Source organism: Corvus cornix, chromosome 7 (genome assembly GCF_000738735.6).
Source record: "Corvus cornix cornix isolate S_Up_H32 chromosome 7, ASM73873v5, whole genome shotgun sequence".
In the NCBI taxonomy this organism is placed as follows: domain Eukaryota; kingdom Metazoa; phylum Chordata; class Aves; order Passeriformes; family Corvidae; genus Corvus; species Corvus cornix.
Window position 1 is genome coordinate 15,871,926 of NC_046337.1, and position 23,146 is coordinate 15,895,071.

A 23,146-nucleotide genomic window follows, 5' to 3' on the forward strand; every position below is an offset into this window, starting at 1 on the left:
GCAGTGTATGCTTGCCACCACAAGCATACAGGTATGTCAGCTGCTGGGAGGAGAAAAGGAGGTCCCTGGCCTTTTCAGACACTCACCTTGGACCTTTGTCCCACAGCCTCGACATCTGCACTCTCGTACCAGACACTGCTGAGGTCAGAGATCAGCAGGATATAGCCAGTATCCCTGAAGCACACTTTGGCAAGAAAAGTGGACCCGTCAAAACGAACAGAAGCCCAGGGCTGGGTCAGGAGGCTGCTTTCCAGCTCCTCGGAGCCCTCCATCTGCAAGAGAGCAACCAGGTCTCTGTCTCAACCCCCACCTGGGAAGACCTGGTCCCTGGGGTGGCCCCACAGGGACCGTCAGTTCCACCTGACAGCACAGAAGAGAAGATACTTAGCCAGCTCTGGTCACACATGCAAGCAGCAGAGCTGGGGTGTGTGTTTTGGGAGCTTTGTGCAGAGCAGGTCCTGCCGCAGCTCACAATAAGTACCCCAGACGCGCCAGCAGGCGCACGGCAGTAGAACTGCTGCCTCCCCGCGTTACCCGGTGCTTGCTGGCGTTAGCACGGCAAGATCTCTACGCCCACATTAACATTCTGGCTGCCCCGCAGGCACCGGGCGGGCAGCAGGGTGCTGCACCCTCCTCCTGCTGGGGCATCCCGTCCCTGTGCCCGCAGTGGCACGGGCAGAGTGCCGGCAGCCCACTGCTGCTTCCCGCTCCTCCCTAGGACGGGCTCCACGCCTCCCAAAACACTCAGGGACCCAGCGCCCGCGAGGTGCCCGGGGCTCTGCGGAGCCGCAGCGTTACCCGAGAACAGGAGGAGCGGGCGGCCGGAGGATGCAGAGGCAGGGGCTTGCGAGCGGCGAGCGGCGAGGGGCGCCGGGCCGGAGGCGAGGGCGGACTACGGCTCCCGGCATGCTGCTCTCTTCCGCGGCGGGCGGGGTCGGGGCACGCCGGGACGTGCGGCTCCCGGCGCCCCGGGACCTGCCGTCCCTTCCTCGGAGCCGCGGGGAACGCTGCTGGTGTTGCCTTGCCTGCTCATAAGGACAGCGAGCCGAGCTGGCGTGTCCCTCTAGAGTCCGCGGTTGCCGCAAGGGGTGCCATGGCCAAGACACTGATGGGGACCGAAATGCCTTAGGACTTCATTCTGCGCTTGCGCCTGCTACGAAATGTCCTGGCACAAGTGCCCAGCTGGGGACAGGGCCCGGTACAGCGGGAGAGGCGGCGGCGGTGCGGGGCTTCTCCTGTCCCTTGGCCCCAGGTTTATTCCTGACCCCCACGGTGCCAGGGCAGGCACGGCCAGGGCACGCACCCGCACCACTGCTCTCCCAGGCTGTGCGGGGACTCGGCTGCTGCACCACAGCGAGCCCTGCGTAGCCGGGGCTGCAGGTGCCTCTGGCCCCATGCCTGGGCACTGGGCTCACAAGGCGGCATAGAGCAGCACTGTGCCAGCTTGGCACACCACGCACCCCCCGTTCCCTCCGCACTGAGCTCTACCCTCACCCCAGGCACTGACTTCCAAACCTCATCACCCATTCTCTGACTGTAATCCCCCACCAGCACTCCATGCACAAGGCCATCCACCCTGGGCCCACAAACTGCCCCCGATGCACTGCCCCTGAGTCTCCCATTTACACTCTTTGCACACACCCCTCCACTCACCCCTGTCCCCAGGAAGTAGGCTGCAGTCACCTCTCAGGGCAGTGCCAGGGCAGGGTGGTCATCACACAGGGTTTGCATCCTGACAGGGTGCCAGGAAACAGGGGAGTAGGCAAGGACTTTGCAGTGCAGGACAGCCTAGGTTGCATGACCAGGCTTGGGGTGCAGGACCCAGCGGGACTTTGGTCACAGCTGAAATTTAGTGTCAGGTGAGGATGCTGGCTGAATGAGGATGAGCTGTGCATTATGCTGCTGTGTACAGCTGCGAGGGTCAGAGAGCTGGGGAAAGAGGGCTCACACCTGGGGACCTGCACCTCCCATCCTGCATCCACCTTTGGGTGTTTCACCTTGGGACCAGGTGGAGGGAGATGTTCTTCTCCAGGGAAAGCCACTGTTGGCTAGAGTAGTCACAAGAGCAATGCCTAGGGCGTATTTATGTGGTGAGCACTACTGGGACCATCCTACTGTAGGTGAAAGGGTGTTCATTGTTTTGGGAATCTCAGCTCAGTTTCACCCCCAACCTGGAGCATCCTGGAGTGCCAGAGCATTGATATATACCTGGTGCTGTGGGCATTGATAGGCCATACGCACAACTGGGACACAGCAGGGAGGAGGTGGAGAGCCAGTCCTTCCTGAGCACAGTGCCAGCAGGTGAGCATAGCTAGAATGACAGTCCTTTGGGTGTCCAAAGCACTGAGCCCTCCCCTAGTCATCTCCACAGGATGATGGTGGATTTTAGAGGCACCCACATCCTCCTGCAGTGGCACCAGGTGGCCCTGCCCTCCAGTCACAGTCCTCAGGGCACCAGGGGATCCCCTAGGTAAATCCCATCTGGAAAGGAAACCCCTAGAAAAGGCAAAGTTGGTTGAAGGTTTTTATATCTCGCTCTCAAGCAGGGAAATCAGGTTTGTGTTGGGAGGGTGGAAGCTCAGGTTCCTCCAGTCCTCGAGGCCTTCAGAAATGAGGAGCAAAGTGGCTCACAAGCTGCCTTGAGGGCACAGCCCTGTTTTCACATGAGGCACCCCTGCGTGACAGGGTCAGGCCACAGTGTGCCATGCAGGCATGTCTGTCTGGCTTGACCGTATTGCTGGCTGCAGCTCCCCAGAGCTGGGTTTGGGGAGCAGGTGTGTCCCTTCCCCCGGGGCAGCAGTCCCCTCCTCGGTGGCACTGCTACCCTCCTCCTCTTCCTCACTCCTTGGGCAGAGGAAGCAGCACGGAAAGGCTTTGCAGGAAGATGGCAGCAGCCTCCTTAGCCCAGTGGGGAGCCTATAGGCTTGGCTGGCTTTGCCTCTCTCTCCATGGAGGTGACAGTCACCAGCTCTAACTTTCCATGGCTGCTCAGAAAGCAGCCCTCGTTCCTCCAGCGTTCCTGCAAGCAGGGAAGTAGGCAGTGAAATGGGAGCCCTTTCCTCCAGGTGCATCCTCCCAGCCCACACCAGCCCCAGGATCCTCAGTAGGACTGCCTGAAGGCAGAGCTGGTGGTTTGTCCAATGGACAGATCCAGTCCTCGGAGTGGGGAATATGCAGAGCACCTAGAGCAGCCCCTCACCTGAGACCGTGTTCTCCAGAAAAAATGACAAGAAGCCAGTTAAGAAGACAGGCACCATAAGCAGGGAGAGGAAGAGGAGGTCCAGTGGCACCCAGCCTGCAGGGACAGTGCCAGAATCAGCCAGGAGGTCCCAGCCTAGCCAGGGGAAAGGGGCAGGAGCTGCCATGGCAGAATCAGGGATTGAAGAGGGAGCTGCCTGCTACCATGAGCCGACCCAGCCTCCCAGAACACTGGAGATGTGTGGTCACCATGCCATGGGACTCTGGGGAATGTCCCTCCTACCTGTGGCCAGGGGAGTCAGAGCCGTGCCAAACCACCGTGGTACCAGCAGTGCCATGAACATGGCAAAGCCAACAATGAAGATGTTCCTCCCTGAGTCAATGTCTGCGTACTGGAAGTAGGAGATCCCCGTGCCCACAGCCATGGCGTAGGTTACACAGAGCACCCCTCCTGCGAGGGGCAGGAGTCAGGCAGTGCCAGGCAGGCTGCAGGTGTCGCAGCAAGGGGTAGGGCAGGGTACCCACCGTGAACTGCCAGTGGGATGTGGGTGAGGAGCCCTGCCAGCCTCGGGGACATGCCCAACACCATGCACGCCACGGCGCTTACTTGCACCGAGAGGAGAGAGCCAGCCTGGCAGAAAGAAGAATGGGAAAGTGAGGATGGGTGGCATCACCCCCTGCTCTGTCTCCCGCCCCATCCTGCTGTACACACCTGCCTTTCCCAGTGCTGTCTCGGTGACTGCCTGGCCATTACGAGTCCCGCACACCTGCTCAACTGCCTCCCCATCCCTTGCCAACCCATTTCCCCCACCTTGGCATACCTGTGTGAGGCCAGTGGCACAGGTGTTGGCAATGCTGGAGGCTGTGCCCCCCAGGGTGCCCAGCAGTCCTGCCAGGAGGCTGCCCAACCCTTCCATGCAGAGCCCCCGGTTACAGGCGTGAGGGGGTAGCTGGGGAACTCGCAGCAGCCTCCCACACAGCACGTAGCAACCCACGGAGTTCATGCTGCAGCCGATGGCCATGGCAATGCCCACTGCCAACGCCCGGGGGGTGAGCAGTGGCCACCTCCACTCTCCTGCAGCAGAGGGAAAAGGGACAGGTGATACAAGTTCTGTCCAAACGTGGATGGCTGCACTCAGCCCTGCTGCCCCCCACCTGCATAGGGGATGTGGATCCAAGGGGCATTGAAGGTGCTGTTGGCCCAAGACAGCTGTGCCATGGCCGGGTCCAGTGATTCCCAGGGAATGTGGAAGTAGCTGAGGATGGCACAGACAATGCAGACACCAGCAAATGGGAACAGTACCTGGAAGGCAAAAGGAGACCCTCAGCAGGGGACCCTCCCCCCCTGCCTGCCCTGGCCAGCACCCCATCCTTGTCCTGTCACCTTTCCCAAGGAGTCATACCACATCTCCCCTTACCCCTGCAGGAAGCAGTCCAAGCTGTTCTGCTCTAACACCCTAGGTCCCCAGCACGTCCCGAGAAGCATCCATGTTCTGGGAGCTGCACCAGAGCTTCTCACCCCTGCCTGTGCTCCACGTCTTACCTAAACCCACACCAAAGAGCCAGGCTTGGAGAGAGAAGCGTGGTGACAGTGAAGAGAGCAGACAAACCACAGTACCGAGAACGTGCGCAGGGTGGGAACTGATGACTCTGTGGAGCCCTCCCAAGCATGAGGCCAGGCACAAAAGGGCAGGCGGCAGGACCGCAGGTGTTGGGAGAAGGTGACAGCAAGGAGCATGAGCCTAGGAGAGTGAGCACGGGTCACCACACAGCATCACAGTCAGTGATGAGGCCCCAAATGTGTGCCATGCACTGCAAGGGTGCCCCATCCCTGTCCCACTGGTGAAAGAAAGCCCCAGGAGCCACCCACCAGTACAGTCCCTCGCTCACATACAGCAGTGCTACACCCCAGTTAGTGGAGCAGAAGAAAGCTGCTTCCTTGTATGCAGACAGCCCGATGATGGACAGGCTGGGGGCCAGGACCATGGGCCCGCAGTGCTGGGCTGCCCACCCGCACACGCCAGACACTCCCAGCACCAACTGAATCATCCCAGAGACCAGCACTGCTCCAGAGACCTGAAAGAGGAAAGGACAGGCCTGTGGGGCAGGATACATGGAGAGCAGTCCAACACCTTCCCTTGGCGACATTCCCAGGGCCCCAGCAGCATCGCTTGTTTTACATGCTCCACTCACCCCGAGTGCAGAGAAACATATACATGGACATGCATTATGATCCCCGTTGCCTTCGCACCTATTCATGGCAAATCCCAGAAAAAGAGACTGGGCGTACAGGGATATGGGTGACAAGTGGAAAGCTGATCGAGCAGGATGGGGACCTCCATCCCAGCACAGGAGCACCCACCTCTCGCAGCGAGTCAGCCCAGCTCCCTGTGTCTCTGCAATGAGGTACGAGGCATGTACTGGCCATGGCTGTGCCTGGAAGGGAATTTTGGAAGGGTGTGATACATGTGGATCCTGGGCTCCTGGAGCCATCTCCAAGAGCATGCAGCAAGGAGACTGCTGGCTGGAGAAGGACCAGTGTGCCAGCATCCCCATCCCCATTAGCCCTGACCCTGGGGAAGTGACCAGAGATGTAGCAAGTGCACTCAGGAGTGAGTAGCATGCTGTGCACTATCACCAGAGGGGCCAGCAGGCAGGACCCCTTGCTACCCCTCATCCCTACCCCACCTACCAGGCACCTCATCATTGCCATTCCCCTGGCACCAGCATGGCCCAGGCCCCAAAGGACAAAGGCTCCAGAGCTGTGCTCACCATTCCTGTTTGTGCTGGCACCAGGGGACAGGTGGGAGCTCAGCATCATGGCAGGGACCAAGTACTCAAAGGATGGGATTTGAACCAGCGGCAGCCTGAGGAAGGGGACAACAAGCACACATTAGGGAGGAAGGACAGCAAAGGGAACAAGGCTGCTCCAAAAGCCCAGGCTGCCAGAGGAACAGGAGTGGGAAGAGAAGAACTCCAAATTGGCAGGAGGTTACCCCATATTCTACATGTGCCCTAGTACATCCCAAGGGACAGCACATGGAGTATGTGCAGAGGTCAGAGGCTTTGCCAAATCCCATACCCAGGCCCTGTGTGGGCAGCACAGGCACCGGATGGTCTGAAGGAGCTGTGTACAATGTTGGAGCAAGGCAGTGAGGAGCTAGAGGGAAAGCACAGCAGTTTTTCTAGAGGTATGTGCAAGATGGAGGGGACGACTGTGACAGCTGTGCAGAGATGCAGCACAATAAGTTTTCCTTGTGCCCCTTCCCACTTCCAGCAAAGCTCATCTTCCTGCATCCCAGGAGGATACAGACATACCCTGCCATGGCATCACCCTCCTCCTCGTGACAGCTGCTCCCCCTTCACCCCCCCTTGCTCACCGGCTCCCCAGGGTGGTCTGCAGCACTGTGGAGATGCCGCAGGCAAAGAGGCTGCATGCCAGCAGCTTGCTGGTGGTCTGGGCATGAGGTGGCTCCTGGGGCAGGGTGGGCAGCAGGAGGAGGTGGAAGATGCAGAGCAGGGAGGTCTGTACAGCCAGGTGCTGCGCAGGGAAGAGATGGAGCAGTCACAACTCCTTGCAGCACCTAGAGCTGCAGCTCCCCATGCCCAGTCCCCATGAGAGGGCAGATGCCCACTGACACCACCTGGGCAGCACTCACTACTGCCCACTCCCCTCCCAGCATACACTGACCACAGCCCTACACACCCTTTGCCTGGTAGGATGCAGCCCCTGCCCTGCAATCTGAGAGGATCCCAGCCCTCTCCTCATCATCCCATCGCTCTGGCTGCTCACCCTGGTCCCCCCTTACCTGAAGGGCTAAGCAGCAGTTCACCATCCATGAGCACATCTTCTGGGAGGAGCAGGACGTGAGCATGGGGCTCCCAGCTCCAGGTGCTCTGCCATGGCCCCCATTCATGCTGCTGCCTCCCCACACCGCTCCCCGTTTTCAGTGTAGAGAGGGGGGGCAGGCTCCCAGCCCCCTGAGACCTCCTTGCAAATCCTCACATGGCTGAACTTCCACCTTCCACAGGAGCTGCCCCAGGGTTAGCCATTAACTTGAGTTGGTGAGTAACCTGCCCTTGTGGCCAGGAATGCAAGTGTCACCCTGGTTTGTCACTACACAGGCCAGGTGACATGCAGCCACAAGCAGGACATCAGACACTATTACAGTGCCAACTACCCACAGCCCGGATCCCATCACTGCCTCTGTGGGCAGGGACTGGGTAGGCCACAGCCTTGACACCTCTTCCTCCACGTGTTTAGACTACTCCCACCAGCAGCATCCTCCAGCTTCCGTGTACCCTGCCCATGCTTGCTTCTCCCCAGCACAGCAGCTCCTGCCCTCCCAGTCCAGCCCAGTCTCTAATGGGGGTCTATTTTATCCCCCATTCTCCTAGGAGAGTATGGAATCCTGCCACTAGATAAGGATGCCAGAGCCAAGAGCTGCCTGCTTGGCTGGAAAGGATCCCAAGGGTGCACAGGCAGGGGATGCTCGTGTTTTTGTCACAGGGCAGAGGTGGCTGTGTCAGTGACCTGGCTGAGCCCTTGCTGCTCAAGGGTCACTCATTAACAGGTAAGACTTCAGAGAGCAAAGAGCAGTGGAGAACATGCATTCCCCACATTCCCAAGGATGGGGATCCTCCTCTCTCCTGCTGTCCCTGCCTGCACCGGACCTGATATCCCTCCTGTAACCAGAGAAAGACTGCAGGACAGGCCTTGTAGGTCTCCTGGGCTCACTGGCAGCACCTAGGATCTGTCTTGCACAGCAGCTCCAGGAGCAGGCACAGCTGCATGGACATGGCTCCACTCTGGGGCAGGCATGCTGCCAGTATGGAGCAGCTCAGCAGGACAAAGCAGGCACACAGCAAGAACTACTTTTATTGGAAGAGATTTGCATCTACAAAAGAGTGAAAAACAGGTGTAAAATCCACAGTAAAAAGAAGGGGCATTATGAGCTGGCCTGGTCAGCAAGACAAGATGCCTTCTTCCCACTCTGAGGAGCAGTCAGGCACTGTTTGCTCACAGACACAGCTGGGGTTTGGGATGGGGTCACAAAGCACCCCAGATTCAAAACACCCAACACAAGCAGGATAAGGAAGTTCAGCCCTAACCACACCTCATCCCCACCAAGCCCAGCAGGGCCCATCCACATCAGGGTACCTGCTCGGTGTCACTCTTGCAAGTTCCAAGAAGCGGCCTAACAGCCCCCAAATGTAAGTACTGCTATGACCAGCCAGCTCATTCCCACCTCCTTCAACCTCCTCTCCCCTATCCCAGGCACCCCACCTTCTCACTGGGGTCAGTGCCTTAGCCCCTCCACCCTGCACACACAGTCCCAGCCTCCAACATCCCATATGCCACCTCTGTCCAACACCACTCACTACAGGAAGGGGGACAATACTCCCCTTTGCACAAGCACCCCAGCCCAAAGGCAACCCATATTTACCCTCCAGCTAGTAAGTTCCCACCCCAGCAAGCCAGCTCTATCCCAACCTGCCCCAGCAGCCCCCAAGTGAAGAACATCCCTGCCCTGGGTGGGGGAACACAAGTGCTGGTTTGAAAGTAATGCACAGGCCTTCAGCCCCATGCAGTTCCAAGGATCAGGGGTCCCAGAAGTGCAAGGAAATAAGTTGTGCCACACTGGAAGGGAAAGGGAAAGGAAGGGGCTGCTGTCCTGTACTCCTAGCTGGGAAAAATGAAGCTCTTGATTCTACTGAGATCCATAGCAGTGTGCAAGAAGCACTGCTTCAGCCCCAGGGGGTCCAGCCAGTCCTCACGGTTAGGGGCTGCATCCCATGTGGGGCCTGCAGTGGCTGAGCAGGTGTGGCAGTGGAGCACCGGAGGAGCTGGGAGCACGGCAAGTCCGAAGGGGCCAGGCTGGCTGGGGGCTGCAGTGGGGCTGGTACGGTTGGATCTCTCACAGGCAGTGGGCACTTTCCGGAAAGGACCTTGTGGGAGGCTCCTGTGTTGGGCTAGATCAGGTGCCTTTGGGTAGGACAGAGCCGTCATCATGCTGCCCCACAGGTAGAGTGCAGTTGCTGTGACACCCCCACGACGTGGCTCCTTGGTCATCTCATTCTCCCCCAGGCAACGGGTGCAGCTGGCTGAGGAGATGTTGGGCAGCTCGGGCTGGGGCTGGCCAGGGGCTGGGGCTGGCTGAGTATCCAGCTGGCACCTCCCCTCCTCAGGGAACAGCGCAGGCCGGGGAGCTGTAGTGCTGACACTCCTCATGCACACAGACCGGTGCACTACAGTGATGGAGGCGAAGATGGCTGCGAAGCCAGTCAGGTACACCACACCCAGGAGGCAGGCCAGCTAAGGAGAAACCAAATGTTAGCCCAGACCCACCCAGCAACACCACCCACCAGCCATAATGCAGCATGGCCAGGATCAACCCGGCAGCTGCGATGGGAAAAAGCATCCCCCTGGATGCCAAGAGCTGGCAGCCACACTGCTAATGGTGGGTGGCACACAGCCTGCCCAAAGCAGGGCCTAAATATCACAAACCAAAATGCCCCAGCTAAAAGCCAACAGTTCCTGTTCAAGACCCTAGCCAGCACCCAGTTGCCTCTATGCCACCACCATGCCCATGTACCATGACTTGTGGGGCTGCGGTCCAGCACAGGGCACACCACCCAGCACCAGGCTGCAGTGCCTCAGGCAGTGCAGCTGCAAATCGGCATCTTCTGACAGCCTCCCTTTTCAACAGGGAATAAATCAAGGTGCTGCTCTCAGTGGAAAAGGGGGTCCTGCTCCAAATCCACAGCCTCCTAGGTCCCATGTTCTTGCAAGTAGCTCCTCTCCTATGCCCTTACCTTCACCACTTGCTGGTAGAACTGGCCCAGCACATGCTGCCACATGGACTGCTCCATGAGGACACACAGATCTGTGTAGGTGAACCAGCCACGCCACATGCCCTGTTTTTCAGCCACACTGCAAGAAGAAAAAAAAAAAAAAAAACCAACGGGGAATGGTGGATGTGGTATGCACCTTTCCCCATCAAAGCAGCTTCAGCCCAGGCAGCCTTGGAGTAGACCCTGCTTAAGCTCTGCAGAAGGGAGCCGGAGAGCCTAGCTAAGGCTCACAGGTGTCCCAATCTCTTATTTCACTGCAGCAGGGCTACCTCCAAGCAGGGGCAGAGCCAGGCTGCAACACAGATAAAGGGATCACCCCCATCCCAGACACCTACCGTCCTTCCAGCCAGCTCAGCACTTCAAACAGCTCCCGAGGATCTGTGTAGAGACTCCAGTCCTGTCAGGACAAGAGTTAAAGGTCAGCGCAGTCAGGGCAGGTCACCCAGCACCCAGACACCATCCTTCTCTATCCCTTCATGGGAGCATGTGGTGGAAAACCAGAAATCCGGACTCCCCTCAATGCCTCTTTTCCCATGCTCTGTGAAACAGTTGGCAGCAGTGACAGTTTCACTTACAATGGCGCTCAGGAAGTTCATCTCCAGTGTGTTCATGGTCTGGACATCCACCTTCCCTGCAGCTCCCCACTCGTCGTTGAACACCTCCTCCTCCTCACCCTCATCATACAGGTACTTACTTGCAACCATCTAAAAGTAGCACAAAGGACAGGATCTCAGTCTTCACTGCACTCTTCCAGGCTTCCCTCCAGCCCAGTTACCCCCCTGCCCACCACTCACCATGGAGATCAGGAAGAGGTCTGAAGATGAGATCTGCTGGAGGTATTCGGGGTTCCGGTGCCGGAGTCTCTCAATGTAAACCAGTGCCAACATCATGGAGCAGGGCGAGATGCAAGCTTCCCTGTGGGACAGGGCAAGAACCAATGCTACAAACGTCCCAGGCACCACAGCACAACTTGGTTGCTCCCTCCCCATGCAGGCAGTAGGAAGGTTTAGCAAATCACTAAATAGGTCACAGCCTTGCCAGTTCTGTGCCAGCTGTCCTGAGCTGCAGCAAGAGAAAATGCAGGGGATGCAGTGTGGAGAGCAGAAAGCCCTGGTTTCTGTTCCCAGGCACAGTCAGCTCTCAACTGAGCAGCCCTGCCGGCAGCAAGGAATGCTGTGAGGGCTCAGCTGCCAAGAGGAGATTCCAGGTTCAAACCTGGTTACCCAGGGAGCTACAGTTCCAGCCAGTACAGACTCCCAGTAACAAGAGCACACATGCATCCCAGAGAGCAGGACAAACATGAAGTAGCCCTGCCTGCATCAGGAAATCACCGTGCCTGCTGTCTGTGCCACCTACCCCTTTTTGCTCTTTTTGACACTAATCAGGCCTAAGCACAAAGCCAGTGGCTGTGCCAGGGGACAAAAGTGAGTCACAAGTAAGACCAGAGCTCCAAGTTCTGACCCAGGACATGAAGAGACAGGTTTTGCTTCTTACCGAGATACATGAGACACATATTTCTTCTGGAGTCTGCGGATAGGACTGGGAGCCACTTTCTGCAGCAACTCCACAGCAATATCTAGGACAGAAAAGCACCAAAAAGAGTTAGCCTCATGTGGCACAGCCCACCCCCACCCTTCCCCTTCTCCCCACAAGCCCACAAGGTCTTGGTGTTTGCTCAGCCCTTCAAGTTTAAATTAAACTATGAAGGTAGGACAGGCCTTATCAGAGGTCAGAGACAAGTGAGGAACAAACAAATATGCAGGTCAGGCAGATCACAGCAGGAAGAGGATGTGAGTGACCAAGGGCCTGTGGCAGTGCCAGATCAGCAGGTCTGTGTCACCAGCAGTCAGCTGCAGAGAAACACCCTCCCCTCACCCTGCAGGATCTCAGACAGCCCTTCTGGAGACCTTCTTGGACCTGATGTCAGACCACATCTTCGTGGTCCTCTGCTCCCCTCCAACCAGCAGCATCTTCCCCCTGCAGATCTCATCAGCACCGATCCAGCTTCCCCTACACCACAGCCCCAGCGCTCCCGAGATGATGACGTACAAGGTACCCATGTGAGCAGGAGCCCAAAGGTACTAATGGGGTATCAAAGCAGCAATACAGTGTAACTGCAGCTCAGCCTGCTTTCCCGGCACTCAAGGACGTGCCCCAGCATTCAAGCACTGAAAAGGCCAGAGACTGACACATACTGGCAGATGGCTCCAGCAGCTCCCATCTCACTTCCCTACACAATAGGACCAGCTGGGAGCATCCCAAGCAGCACTATGGTCTGATGCTTGGCAAGAAATGCTTTAGACAGGAAACTTGAAATACATTTTGCTTCCAAGCTCTTGGCTGACAAAGTTGAGAACAGTGTTCATCCCAGCAGCCTTGCATTTCCAGCTACCAGGGGAAGTATCACCACACCCCTCCTTTCTACATCTCTCCAGCAACTAAGAGAACAGCTGCACTAATGAGAGTGATGTGCCCAAAGTACAGCCACCAAGCTCAGAAAAACACTGCTCTAAGGAACCTCCCTACACCATTCAGGCCACACCACTACTGTGGTGTACAACCAGGCAGACATAGCTCCAGCCACCCATTGGCTGCTCCCAGCCTCTCCCACTGCTGCTGCTCTCTCTGTCCTTCCTGGCCACCCTTGTGCTACCGCAGAGGCAGTAACAACATCCCAAGGGATCCCTACAGCTTTTGTCCTGATATGAAACCAAATTCTTCAGCCCACAAATCCATCTCACAACAGTGTCCCGCCCTAGAGGGTGCGGAGAGCAGCTGATCAGTTTCCCCATCTCACAGCCATGGCACAGTGAGTGTGGTTACTGTTCTTCTGTTTCCAAAGAAACAAATTCACTTTTCAACTTCTCTCCTCAGCGAGCCCCATACTGCCTTCTGCATCCAACCCCCAATACCAAAGACCTTTTCCTGCTACTCCAGACTCTCCCAACAAGCCTCTGCCTTGTTTGAAGAACAGTGCCATAAACTTGCCATGTAGTTTATGGCAAGACACAGTTGTACCAAGATGGATGTCATAGTCCTGGGCCCACTTTTTTGACAGCAGCTGGTGAAGGAAGGCTGTAAAGCAGATCAGCCCATGAACACATTCTCTGTGTGCCACTCTGGCACCCAGCTGCTGGAGCCATGGCATTTCCTGAGTGCAAGGCAGTCCTTAGAGTTAATAGCCCCCAACAGTTTTCTTGCATGACTGTACCCTTTGAACTTTCATCCATGGAACAGTCCCACCTCGCACCCGGGTGTAATGCCAGCCTCAAGCGTCCCTCGCACTGCTCGTGTTGGAACTCGTGACTCCCAGCAGCACCCCGGCAGGTGGCTGCTCTGCCTGGGTCTGCCCTGGCACCACATGCTCAGCATCCTCTTCCTCACCAAGGCACATTGCACACAGCATTCTGGCAACTTCAGACTGTTTCCCTAGCAAGCAGATATTGGAAATGCTGAGACAACTACACAGCGAAGGCCCTCTAGCAAACTACTCTTGCCCCTTTTCCATTCCTCTCCACCATCACCTGCAGCAGCTCCTCAACCTTAACCCAGCCATGTCCTTCTGCTCCTCAACACACTGCTGAATTGACAGGAAAAAGAATGCAATCCAGACAAACACACAGCAAGAACTTGTCCCCTTGGTGCTCACAACTAGAAGTTGAACAAAGCTGAGTGTTTTGCAGAGCACAAGCAATTGTCCAAGACAGCTCTTACCAGGCAGAAGTTCACAACCTGCTCTGCCAAGAAATTCACAAGCAATCTAAAGGACTTTACACACCAGTGAGATGTCAAAAATGCAGCAGTGGGCCAGACAGGGCAACAAAAGAGAGAGCAGAAGCCATGAGGCTCTGGCATCCTGCCCTGCTGTACTGAGTGGGAAAGGCCGGGCAGGGGTGGGATTTGGCACTGGGGAGGAAGCAGGTGACCTATTGGTCTCGGCCCCTTGGGCTACTTCCAACCCCCTTGACTCAGCATTCCCATCTGGGGACAATCAGCAACCCACCTGCCACAGGGCTAGAGAGATTATCCAGGCTGCAGTCTTTGTCCCAGCCATAATAGAGTCGCTTCCGCACTCTCTCGCTCAGTTGCTGGTGCCTGGGCAGGAACTGAAGGCAGACAGAGGAACGTGAGGAAGGCCCAGAGCACTCCTCATACCGTGCTTTCCACCCCAACCCAGCTCAGGGCTACACCGGGCCGGGGCCTGCGGCCACACGGGGCTCCCCGGGAGCGAGGGATTGGGGGGGATTGCCCCGGGGGCCTGCTAAGAGCAGGCTGGACCGCGGATACTCACCGTGAACTCCTGGAACCCACTGAGGGAGAAGGCACCCTCCTCGTCCAGCAACAGCTCGTCCAGCTCCATCTTACCCGCTCGCAGGGCGGGGGCTGACAGCTCCCCTTCGGCGATACAGGGCCGGCTCTGAGGGCGTGGTGCCGATCCGCTCCGAGGCCGAAGCCGAGGCCCGGCGCAGCGTCGGGAGCGGAACCCTCAAAGGCGCTCCCAGCCCGACCGCCACCGCCCGGCCTCCTGCCCTTCCTGTTCCGGCGCGGGGGCGCGGCCGCTCCCCGCCCCTGCCGCCGCCGGGCGCAAGCGCGGCCGGTGTCACCCGGTTCCCCCCCCGCCTCCTCCGTCCCCGGGCGCACGCGCAGGGCGGCAGCGGCCGCCGGTCCCTCAGGCGGTGCCGCCCGCCTGGGCCGGTGACAGCGGCATCTCCGCCTTCTCCCCCCCCCCCCCCCGCAACCATGGCGAGCGGCCGCGCCGAGGAGGCGGCGGCGGCGGCAGCGGCCGAGGAGGAGGAGGAGGAGGCGGCGGCGGCAGCGGCGGCGCGTCTGGCAGCGGCGCTGCGGCAGCGGCTGCGGGGCTGGGAGGCGGCGCTGGCGACGGCGCAGCGGCTGCTGGTGTGGGAGAGGCCGCTGCACAGCCTGGTCACCGCGGCCGCGCTCGGCGGGGCCCTCTGGTGAGCTGGGGCGGGAAGGGGGACCGGGGGCTGTCGGTGCCGCCCGTCCGGTTCGTGCCCGTGCCCGCAGCGTGCGACGGCTTTGGGGCCCGCGGTGGTGTCCCTGGGTTCCGGCGGTGTGTGTTCCCGCAGCCGCACCGCCGTGGGATATGCACAGCCGGGAGTAGCCGCGCTGTTTCCCTCTGACAGGCATAAACAGGCCCCTCCCTGAGGGGAGAAAGTGCCAGGAGGATTTGCCTTGTCCTGCGATAATAAAATGCAGATGGGCCCAACTGGAGCCTCGCCCAGGCACGTTTCTGCTTAATTTTTGCATCCGTGTTTTTATCAGTTCGTTTCACTCAGTAACTGCGGTCAGAGATCTCCACGGCCTCCTGCATCGGCAGCTGCCCTGCGGCGTTTTATTTGAACCTTTCTGCTCGGTAATCTTTCCCGGGAGGTGCTGATTTTTCACTCGGTTTTGGTGTGAGATTATTCCACCTTTCCTGTTTTCCCTTCTCTGCCTCTCCGCGGGGCAGCAGCATGAGGAGATGGGAGTGTGAGTGGCAGAGCCCAGCTGTGGAGGGGAATGAAAAACATCCTGTTTGTTTGTATAAACAATGAGTCAGTTTTACTGTTGAAAACGCTCTGTCAGTGGCTTTCCCAGCAGAAAAGGTCAGAAGTGGCCAGGGAAAGAGCTAAAGGTTGGTTGCAGGTGAAATAAGAAGGGGCAGATTCTGAAGTTAGAGGAGGGAAAAGTATGTGACCGAACAGCCTTTGAAGTCTCTCTGATGAGGCAGTTTATGTTCTGTTTCCTCATCCATACAATTATCAGAGGTGTACGTGGTAGCCAGGCACATAAACTTTTTTTGGGTTACTCTACCACCTGAAAAGTCTCAGAGCAGAGCTATGAAGTGAGAAGGAGGGGGAGAGGTGCAGGTGAGATGGCAGGGGTGGTAGACAATGACAGCCCAGGGGCTGTGCATGATAAGGTTGAGAAGAGCAAAGAGTGCCCAGAATATGGGACAGCAGAGAGAGATTTAAGTACAGCAGAGGAGGAAAAATCATTTAGGGTCCCATGGAGGATTCAGCCAGCATCCTTTAACTGAAATCCATAAATGAGATGGAATAGGAGGAGATCCTTCCTGAGATGATGTGTTAAGCTACAGAATTGCTGTTTAATGAGAAGGAATACAAACGTTGTTTAGGTTGTTAAAGGTCCTGTAAGCCCATGGAAAGTGCAGCTTTTGTTCTGTGCTGCCTAGTGAGGCACATTTCACTTCCAGGTTCTCTACCTGTGACTGTGGCTTGGTGGGAACCCCTCCCTGCTCTGCACTGTGAGATTCTCCCTGACTCCAGTCTTTGTTTGGTGTATTTGACATTAGTTTCTGGCAAACACTCACTGAAGAGGAGCAGGGTAAAAAAGCAAAATGGCTCTTCCCTCCTGGAAAGGAATGTTCATTAAAGAGGTGAAGGTGAATGCATTTCCCTGTTTTTTTTTTTTTTTTTTTTCTGGAGTGACTTAAAAGCAGCTCCTCTGAACTAGAGAAAAGGATGAATGCAGACAGCCACTGCTGGCACAAGTGCCACCCTGGCACCTTTGCTATTGAATCTCTGTGGAGTGGGGAGATAAACTCTTTGAGTGGCATTGCCCAGCTGTGTGTGAGTAGTATTCTGTGATCTGGCAAGTGGCTTGATCCAGTATGTGGATGAGGGACATGAAAGGTTTTATGTCACAAAGCAACTAAACGATTTAAGTGCTGGCTAGGCTCTGGTGAAACAGGGGGAGGTTTGTGATAAGAGAATGGGTATCTAGAATGGCAAGATGTATTACCTGCTTGTAATGCTGGACCTTGCCATGACAAATGGGATGTAGGTTTCCAGCGAACAGGCCGAGTTGCAAACAGTTTTCTGCTACAGCAGTCTGTCTTTATGTTATCTAGAGCCTCCACCTTGAGGCTTTGGAAGGACTTGTCCGGGGAGCATTAGCTTTGTTTTGCAACCTAGGGAGGAGCTCAGAAGCAGGGGAGGAGAGCACTGGGAGATGGCAGGGAGTCAGCTGTCTAGTGGTGGGCAAAGGCACCATTTGAGAACGTGCTGTGGTGTGAGTGGGTGTCTGCAGAGTACAATGCTTGCTGCAGTAGCCCATAGCAGTTGGATATTTCTGCTTCGAGCCATATCTATTTGCTCATCAAGAGCAGTAATTTGCTGTCTTTTCACTGCCTAACAAGTTCTTGTTTGATTTCTAGGTTGTTTTCCTCCACCTCCCTGAGACCCCTCTTTCTCCTCAGCATGTCCCTTCTTGGCATCCTCTTGTTGGAGAAGTGGAAACCCAGGTTCCTGTTTGATTTCTCAGGTATGTGATGATTAGCACTGTAGATAGTGACACAGTTCTAGCGTTACCAGCTGCTGGGCTATGGCTATGGCCCTTCCTGGACTCTCTTAGCAGTAGTGTAAGTCCTATTCCTATTTTAACTGCAGGCCCAGATACTGGTGCTGCTTCTTATCTGTGTCAGAGGATTAGGATGTATCCTAATGCTCTGGGCATGGGGGAGAATTGCTCCCAGTGCTGAGAAATGCTGGGAGTGGCTCATTCTGAGAGTGGCTAAGGGGCCCAGCTAGCTTGCCAGGGAAGCTAGTGACAGGGATCATGTGTTTCTGCTGTGTCTTTTCTCTCCTGCAAATGTGGCAAAAAGATCATCTCAAGTCTGAGCATGTATGGCCATCTGAGCTGAGGGAAGGAAAGGAGGGGATGAAAGTGTATTGGTTTTAGTTAAGTTCAGCGTGGGCTTGTGCCCTGAAAGAAGCAGAGCAAATGTGAGCCACTTCTTGTGGCAGGTAGCAGAGTGGATGATGAGGTCTGGCAGCAGCAACAGTTAGTGTATTGTACCTGTACTGAACAGCATCTGATCTCCAGCTAATCAGTGAGTCTGATCACCTGTCTTATCTTTCCCATTTATTGAAGGGTCTGTGCCAACATTAGACACAAAAGCAGCAAGAGGAATAGCCTCATAAAGATGATAGACATGGACTGGCTGCTGTCTGCTTCGAGTGCCTCCTTCTTTGGAGTTTATTAAATGACGGAACCCAGACCTTCCTACTGTATCTACTGCTACTGTTCAAAGGCAGCTCAGGGCCCTCCATCCCTGCCCCTCTACTCCAGGGAGAGTTTCTGAATGAAAGCCCCTCTATATGTGTGTTTGTAAGGTGCCCTTTATTTGACCTAAAAGGGTACTGACTTAAAGGGTGCTTTCACAGAAATCCTGATAAGATTAGATATGTTACAGCTGTAGTCTTGAAACTGTTTGTTCTGTGTGGTTCAAGTAACCAGGCAGTTAAACTGAACTGGCCAATTTAATTTCCTGCTTATTCACATTGGTTTTTAAAGGGAATAGTTTAAAGCCAACCCAAACCACCTCACTTGAAACATGTCCAGAAATGCGAAAGTCTGGTGTCCAGTACAGAATGGTGTCATTGAAGCAGGTGGGGGTGGAATCATTCCAGCAAGTACTTGGCCTGTAAAAGTTGTGTTGTCATAGAAGAAATAGGAAATTCATACTGAAATCTATTTATATGATGCAGAGCCATGAGGAATAAAAAAGAAAAGCAAACAAAACTGCAGCACCAGGGGTTAGGCTCGTCCTAGGCCATCTGCTCTGCTGGAAGTCAGTGCACATCCGACTGTGCCTCTCCTCAGTGTTCTTCACAGATTTCACTCCTTCCTGCTTTTCTGCTGCTGACAGCAGAGAACAGGGACACCTTTCTGATGTGCCTGGTTAGGTCACAGCCCTGATTTTGACACGGTCCACTGGACTGTGTTTCCTTTGCTTCCACAAGGAAGGAATGGTGCTCTGCATTCCTGAGGGGCCTCCCGTTGAACTGGTACTCCTGAACACTTAGGGGTTCTTGTTTGGCTCTCACTTCCTGCTGAAGCAGAGCTGTAGCTTTGTGGCTTACCTCCTTAGTGCTTCCTGTAAGCCTTTTCTGGAGTTCTGGGAGATGGGTCAGTACCATATTTTCAAGAGTCAGCACGTACGTACAAGAGTCAGCACGTGTGTCTCAGATGACTGCTTCTAAGATGACTTCTGAAGGAATGCTAAAACCTCAGCATGTGTTTTGCAGTTACTCACACACTGTGATCAGGGTCACACTAATAGCATCAAGCTGTGCGACTTTTTTAGGCCCTATCAGAAGGGACTGCATATTTTCAGCTCCTGTGCAGGGTATTTTCTCAATATCTACATGGAGTTCTACTTAAACATTATTTAAGGACTTAGGAAGCATCTCCAATTTCTCCTGAAATGGGTATCAAGTAGGGATGTTTTCTGTAGCCTTGCTGTTTGGCAGCTGTGTTTCAGTCAGTGCAGGAGAGTGCAGTGTGGAAGAGCTCTAGCAAAAGTTTTGTTGCCGTTGAATGCTAGTACTCCTTAAAAAGGGCCCCTGCTTTCTAGCTAAAGTTTACATACAGATGAAGAATGTCTCTTGGAGAAGTGTTGAAAACCTGTAAGAGCCAAGGAATCCATCAGCAATAGTTTGTCAGTACCAACATGTAACCTAAACTCCTGCATGGCTGTCTGATCTCTCAGAAGAGTCTGGTGTATATCAAGTGATTTGTATTAATCCACAGTCCAGTGTGAAATGCTGACAGAACGATTTCAGCCAGTTATTGATGATCTGAGGCCAGCTCTGGGTGTCCTGCTTGTCAGCTTAGTTGTGCTGGTGCTCGACAGTATTTCAGCACAGGTTGGAGTTAAGCCTTAACTGAGGGACCCTTTCCTGTTGGAAATGCTCTGGGTTTTTTGGGGTTGGGCTGTTCTTGCAACTAGTGTAAGATTCCAATGCTTTACAGTGGCCAGAAGGCAGACTACTCTACTACAGGAAGCAACATACTGTTGATCTTAAAGACAGCTTGTGTTTTGCCAGATAGCTGAGATCACGTGAAGACCCTGCAGCCTGCTGTAATGTTCTGCTCCCCAAAGTGTCTCTGAAACCTTCAGGATCAACTGAGGAGAATTGTTTCACTCCCTCTGCTGGCGTATTTTGGATGGCTGGGATGACTGCAACCAGTCGGAGAGGAGTGGGGTTCCTGTGCCATCCCACTTACTGTGTGCTGGCACATCTGTCCAGCAGAGGTGGCGAGCATCCCAGCACCTCGATTGATACACTGTACAGCTAGTGTAGCCAACCCTCACAGACTGGCTAGTGCCAGATGTAATGTGTTTGGTGATTTAGCACAGGTGATAGATGAGGCTTAGAGATAGAGCTGGATTTCTGTGTGCTGCGATTAAGCAGCTTTAGATTCCTGAGCACAATAACAAAACACAGCAATGGCAGTTGCAGGAGGGAAGCAGCTGCCCTGTGGGGGTGAAGCTGCATCCATAATAATTCACTTTGTAGCTCAGGCTTCCTCCGTGAGCTGCCCCATCCGCCATGCCAAATGTTTCTGGGCAGAAGAGCGAATGGACAGCCCAGTCTGAGAGCAGTTGACTCCTCTTGTCAGGCCTGATTACTGGAAATCTGGGTCACGCTCTCAAAGAATCGCCTCCTCCCTGGGTGATTGGCCTCCTGCTCCACTGCGCGAGCCGGCTGGTGCAGTGCCTGCAGCGGGAGGAGGAGTCTGGCAGACTTGGCCCAACATCCTGTGTCTTGGGAGAACAGTGGCAGGGCTGCTACAAGCAGTAGTTGGTCTCTTCTGTGGCTTGAGCTGGATGGAGTCTGACATCTCACTGGGTGATTGCAGTGATGGTTGGTTGTTTGCCTCTTCGGTGCATTCCCCTGAGGGAGTCATTGCTACTCTTGGGCTTTGTGCCTGGCTGGTGACTCCAGGGAGGATTCAAACCCCTTTTTGCACAAGTTGCATTTCCTTAACCCATTTCTGACTATAAGCCTGGTCTCTGAAAATAAACTCTCCTTTATTTTAATTCTGTTTACATGGTGACATGCAGTGGGGGGGACAGGGTTAGGGTTATAACCTCATGCACCGAGTTTGCTGCTGGTCAGACAGCATCAAAGATACATCAGCCCCTGCCAGCTCTAGGACAGTGGGTGGACTGGTACAGGAGGGTAGATCTCAACGAGCTATCACAGCACGAACAGGGCATTGTTAAATACAGGAGACTTATAAAGGCTGTGTTGATAGAAGAGCTTTGGTTGAGCCCTGTACATCCTGAGACACCAGTCAGCTTGCCAGGATATCCAAATCTGTGAGCAACCAGGCTCATGAATTTCAGTTGTCGTAGAATTTTTTTTTCCTCAATGTATCTAAAAGCAGAGCATAATCATACGTGACCTCTGCTATTGAAACACTGCTCCTCTCTTCAGTACTGCATGAACTAAGTCCCTATTTGATCCTCACTGGGTTCAGTGCAGAGAGGAATGGGAGAGCCTTTCCCTTGCTCTTATCCAGAGTGACGGACCTTAGGAGTATAGTTATATCTGTGCCTGGCACAAAAGGCTGTCAGGGGATATAAAAGAGCCCTAAAATTAGAAAATTATGCACAAGACTGCTATTTGTTACTTAATTCCATGGGAGAGGATGGAGACAGCAGGGACATCTCTGGTATTTGTACACAGCATCCTGCCAAGGACGGGGCTGGTCAGTGGGAAATGCAGCTCAGACCTCCTGGTGCCATGTTTAGCTCCGAGATGGAAGCTGAAGCTTTGCCCAGCTCCAAAACTGTGCTGGCAGCCCCCTGTGAATGACAAGTGCTGGCACCCGCTGTGGGAATGGCACTGCCCAGACATGTGGGACACCAGGAAAAGCTGCATGATCCTTGGAGCGGAGAGTCCCATGTTAACACCAGGATACACTTCAGATATGAGTGTCCTGCCATGTGTGTGTTGGGTTGCAAGGTGTGCTGGGGTGCCCAGAGATCAGTGCTCTGCTGCTCCAAGTCTCCAGGCATGCTTCGCTAAAGCCTCCAAGCTCAGGCTGCAAGCCAGCGATTCCTGCTTGCATGAGAGCACAAAGAAGGTCCCCAGGGTCCATCCCCAGCTAAGGATCATACATCTTCAGCTCTGCTCTGTTCAACTGGTAAAAATGTCAGGTTTTATTTTTCACTTGGCTGACTAATCTGCTATGTTCTCTCTACAGCACAGCCATCAGAGGAGCCAGGAGGAGAGAGGTAAGCTCGCAGATGTGTTCCTTGGTGAGTGGGGAGAGTGGGGAAACCTTAATTTAGTATGGTGATCTCACCTGTCCTTTTTTTCCTGTTGTGAATAAACTGCATGGCCCCTGCTGTGAAACACTGCTAGTGACTTCTGCACTGGGAGCTGCTTATCAGCTCAGGAGCCACTGTTTGAGACTCCAGGAAAAGCTAGTGTTCTTTCAGTAGCAATAAAACTCAAGTACTTCTGATGTTAGGAACTCTTAGGTTTCTTCACTGGATCTGTCCTGAACTATTTTAAGAATCCTCCAGAGAGAAGGAAATTACTGAGACTGACTTCTGCAGGCTGCTCTCTCTGGTGGCATGGCTTGCATCCTTGGCTCTGGTTGTAGGTCTGAGCACCACTCTCTGGCTACCTTGGACTTGGTGCCAGAGGGAGCCACATAACTAGTTACTCTGTGTGGCTTTGAGTAAACTGCTTTGCATCTTGGGCTTGTGGCATGGGGATTCTGTGGCATGGTATCTGCTGCTGCTTGGCTCAGGTGTCTCTTAACTTTCTTCCTGATTAAGGGGAAAAACTGTCTCCAAATCAAGCATCTTCTGTAGTTCAGTTGAAGATGCAGTCAGTATTGTCAAGCCTGTGGTAGGGAACTCTGCTTCCTGGTGCAGCTGTTCCTCCACTCCAGGAAAACAGACCATGTTCAAAGATTGTCTTCTTGCTCTTGTCTGTCTCTAGTGAGGGGGTGACTTCAGGGGCACAACCTCACCTGCTCAGTGTCCCTGAGCTGTGCCACTGTCTGGCAGAGAGCTGGGTCACCTTCAGGCTGTACCTGCAGGAACTGCTACAGTACAAGAGGCAAAATCCTGCCAAGGTAAGCTGGAGATACCTACTCTTCTGTGCAGGGGCTTTTATTTCCATTACTAGTGGCTTAAGAGATGGAAGAATGTAAATTCAATATTTTTACAATTGCTATCCCTGTCCAATATTTGCTGTTCATTCCTTGTAGATTCTGTGCCATGGGAAGTTTCAATAATGAGTAATTGACTTCCAGTATT

At 54.7% G+C, this 23,146-nt stretch overlaps 3 protein-coding genes across 4 annotated transcripts in view; all 3 read right to left on the bottom strand.

Annotated features, from left to right (window-relative positions):
- Positions 1–1,166, bottom strand: part of NHEJ1 (non-homologous end joining factor 1) — a 43,429-nt gene extending 42,263 nt beyond the window's left edge. The window contains exons 1-2 of one of the 2 annotated variants that reach the window (XM_039555423.1): positions 799–1,166; positions 87–272 (exon numbers count right to left, since the gene is read on the bottom strand). In XM_039555423.1, the coding sequence (XP_039411357.1) occupies positions 87–272 (186 nt within the window). In that variant the 5' untranslated portion in view covers positions 799–1,166. Of the gene's footprint in view, positions 1–86; positions 273–534; positions 662–798 lie in introns of those variants that run through there. The other variant, XM_010406932.3, reaches the window with a different exon arrangement.
- Positions 1,167–2,511: 1,345 nt separating this feature from the next.
- Positions 2,512–7,974, bottom strand: SLC23A3 (solute carrier family 23 member 3). Its single transcript, XM_010406931.4, has 12 exons — positions 7,008–7,974; positions 6,579–6,739; positions 5,971–6,065; positions 5,561–5,634; positions 5,093–5,274; positions 4,817–4,940; positions 4,354–4,501; positions 4,020–4,273; positions 3,724–3,829; positions 3,482–3,649; positions 3,200–3,295; positions 2,512–3,019 (listed from the first exon to the last, which is right to left on the bottom strand). The coding sequence occupies exons 1-12, from the start codon at positions 7,113–7,115 to the stop codon at positions 2,688–2,690; spliced, it is 1,848 nt and encodes a 615-aa protein (XP_010405233.1). The 5' UTR covers positions 7,116–7,974; the 3' UTR covers positions 2,512–2,687.
- Positions 7,975–8,059: 85 nt separating this feature from the next.
- On the bottom strand, positions 8,060–14,594 carry CNPPD1 (cyclin Pas1/PHO80 domain containing 1). Its single transcript, XM_010406930.3, has 8 exons — positions 14,345–14,594; positions 14,057–14,159; positions 11,548–11,629; positions 10,848–10,968; positions 10,629–10,757; positions 10,389–10,450; positions 10,015–10,132; positions 8,060–9,514 (listed from the first exon to the last, which is right to left on the bottom strand). Exons 1-8 carry the CDS (start codon positions 14,411–14,413, stop codon positions 8,882–8,884), a joined length of 1,317 nt encoding a protein of 438 aa, XP_010405232.2. The 5' UTR covers positions 14,414–14,594; the 3' UTR covers positions 8,060–8,881.
- Between the last annotated feature and the right edge of the window lie 8,552 nt (positions 14,595–23,146).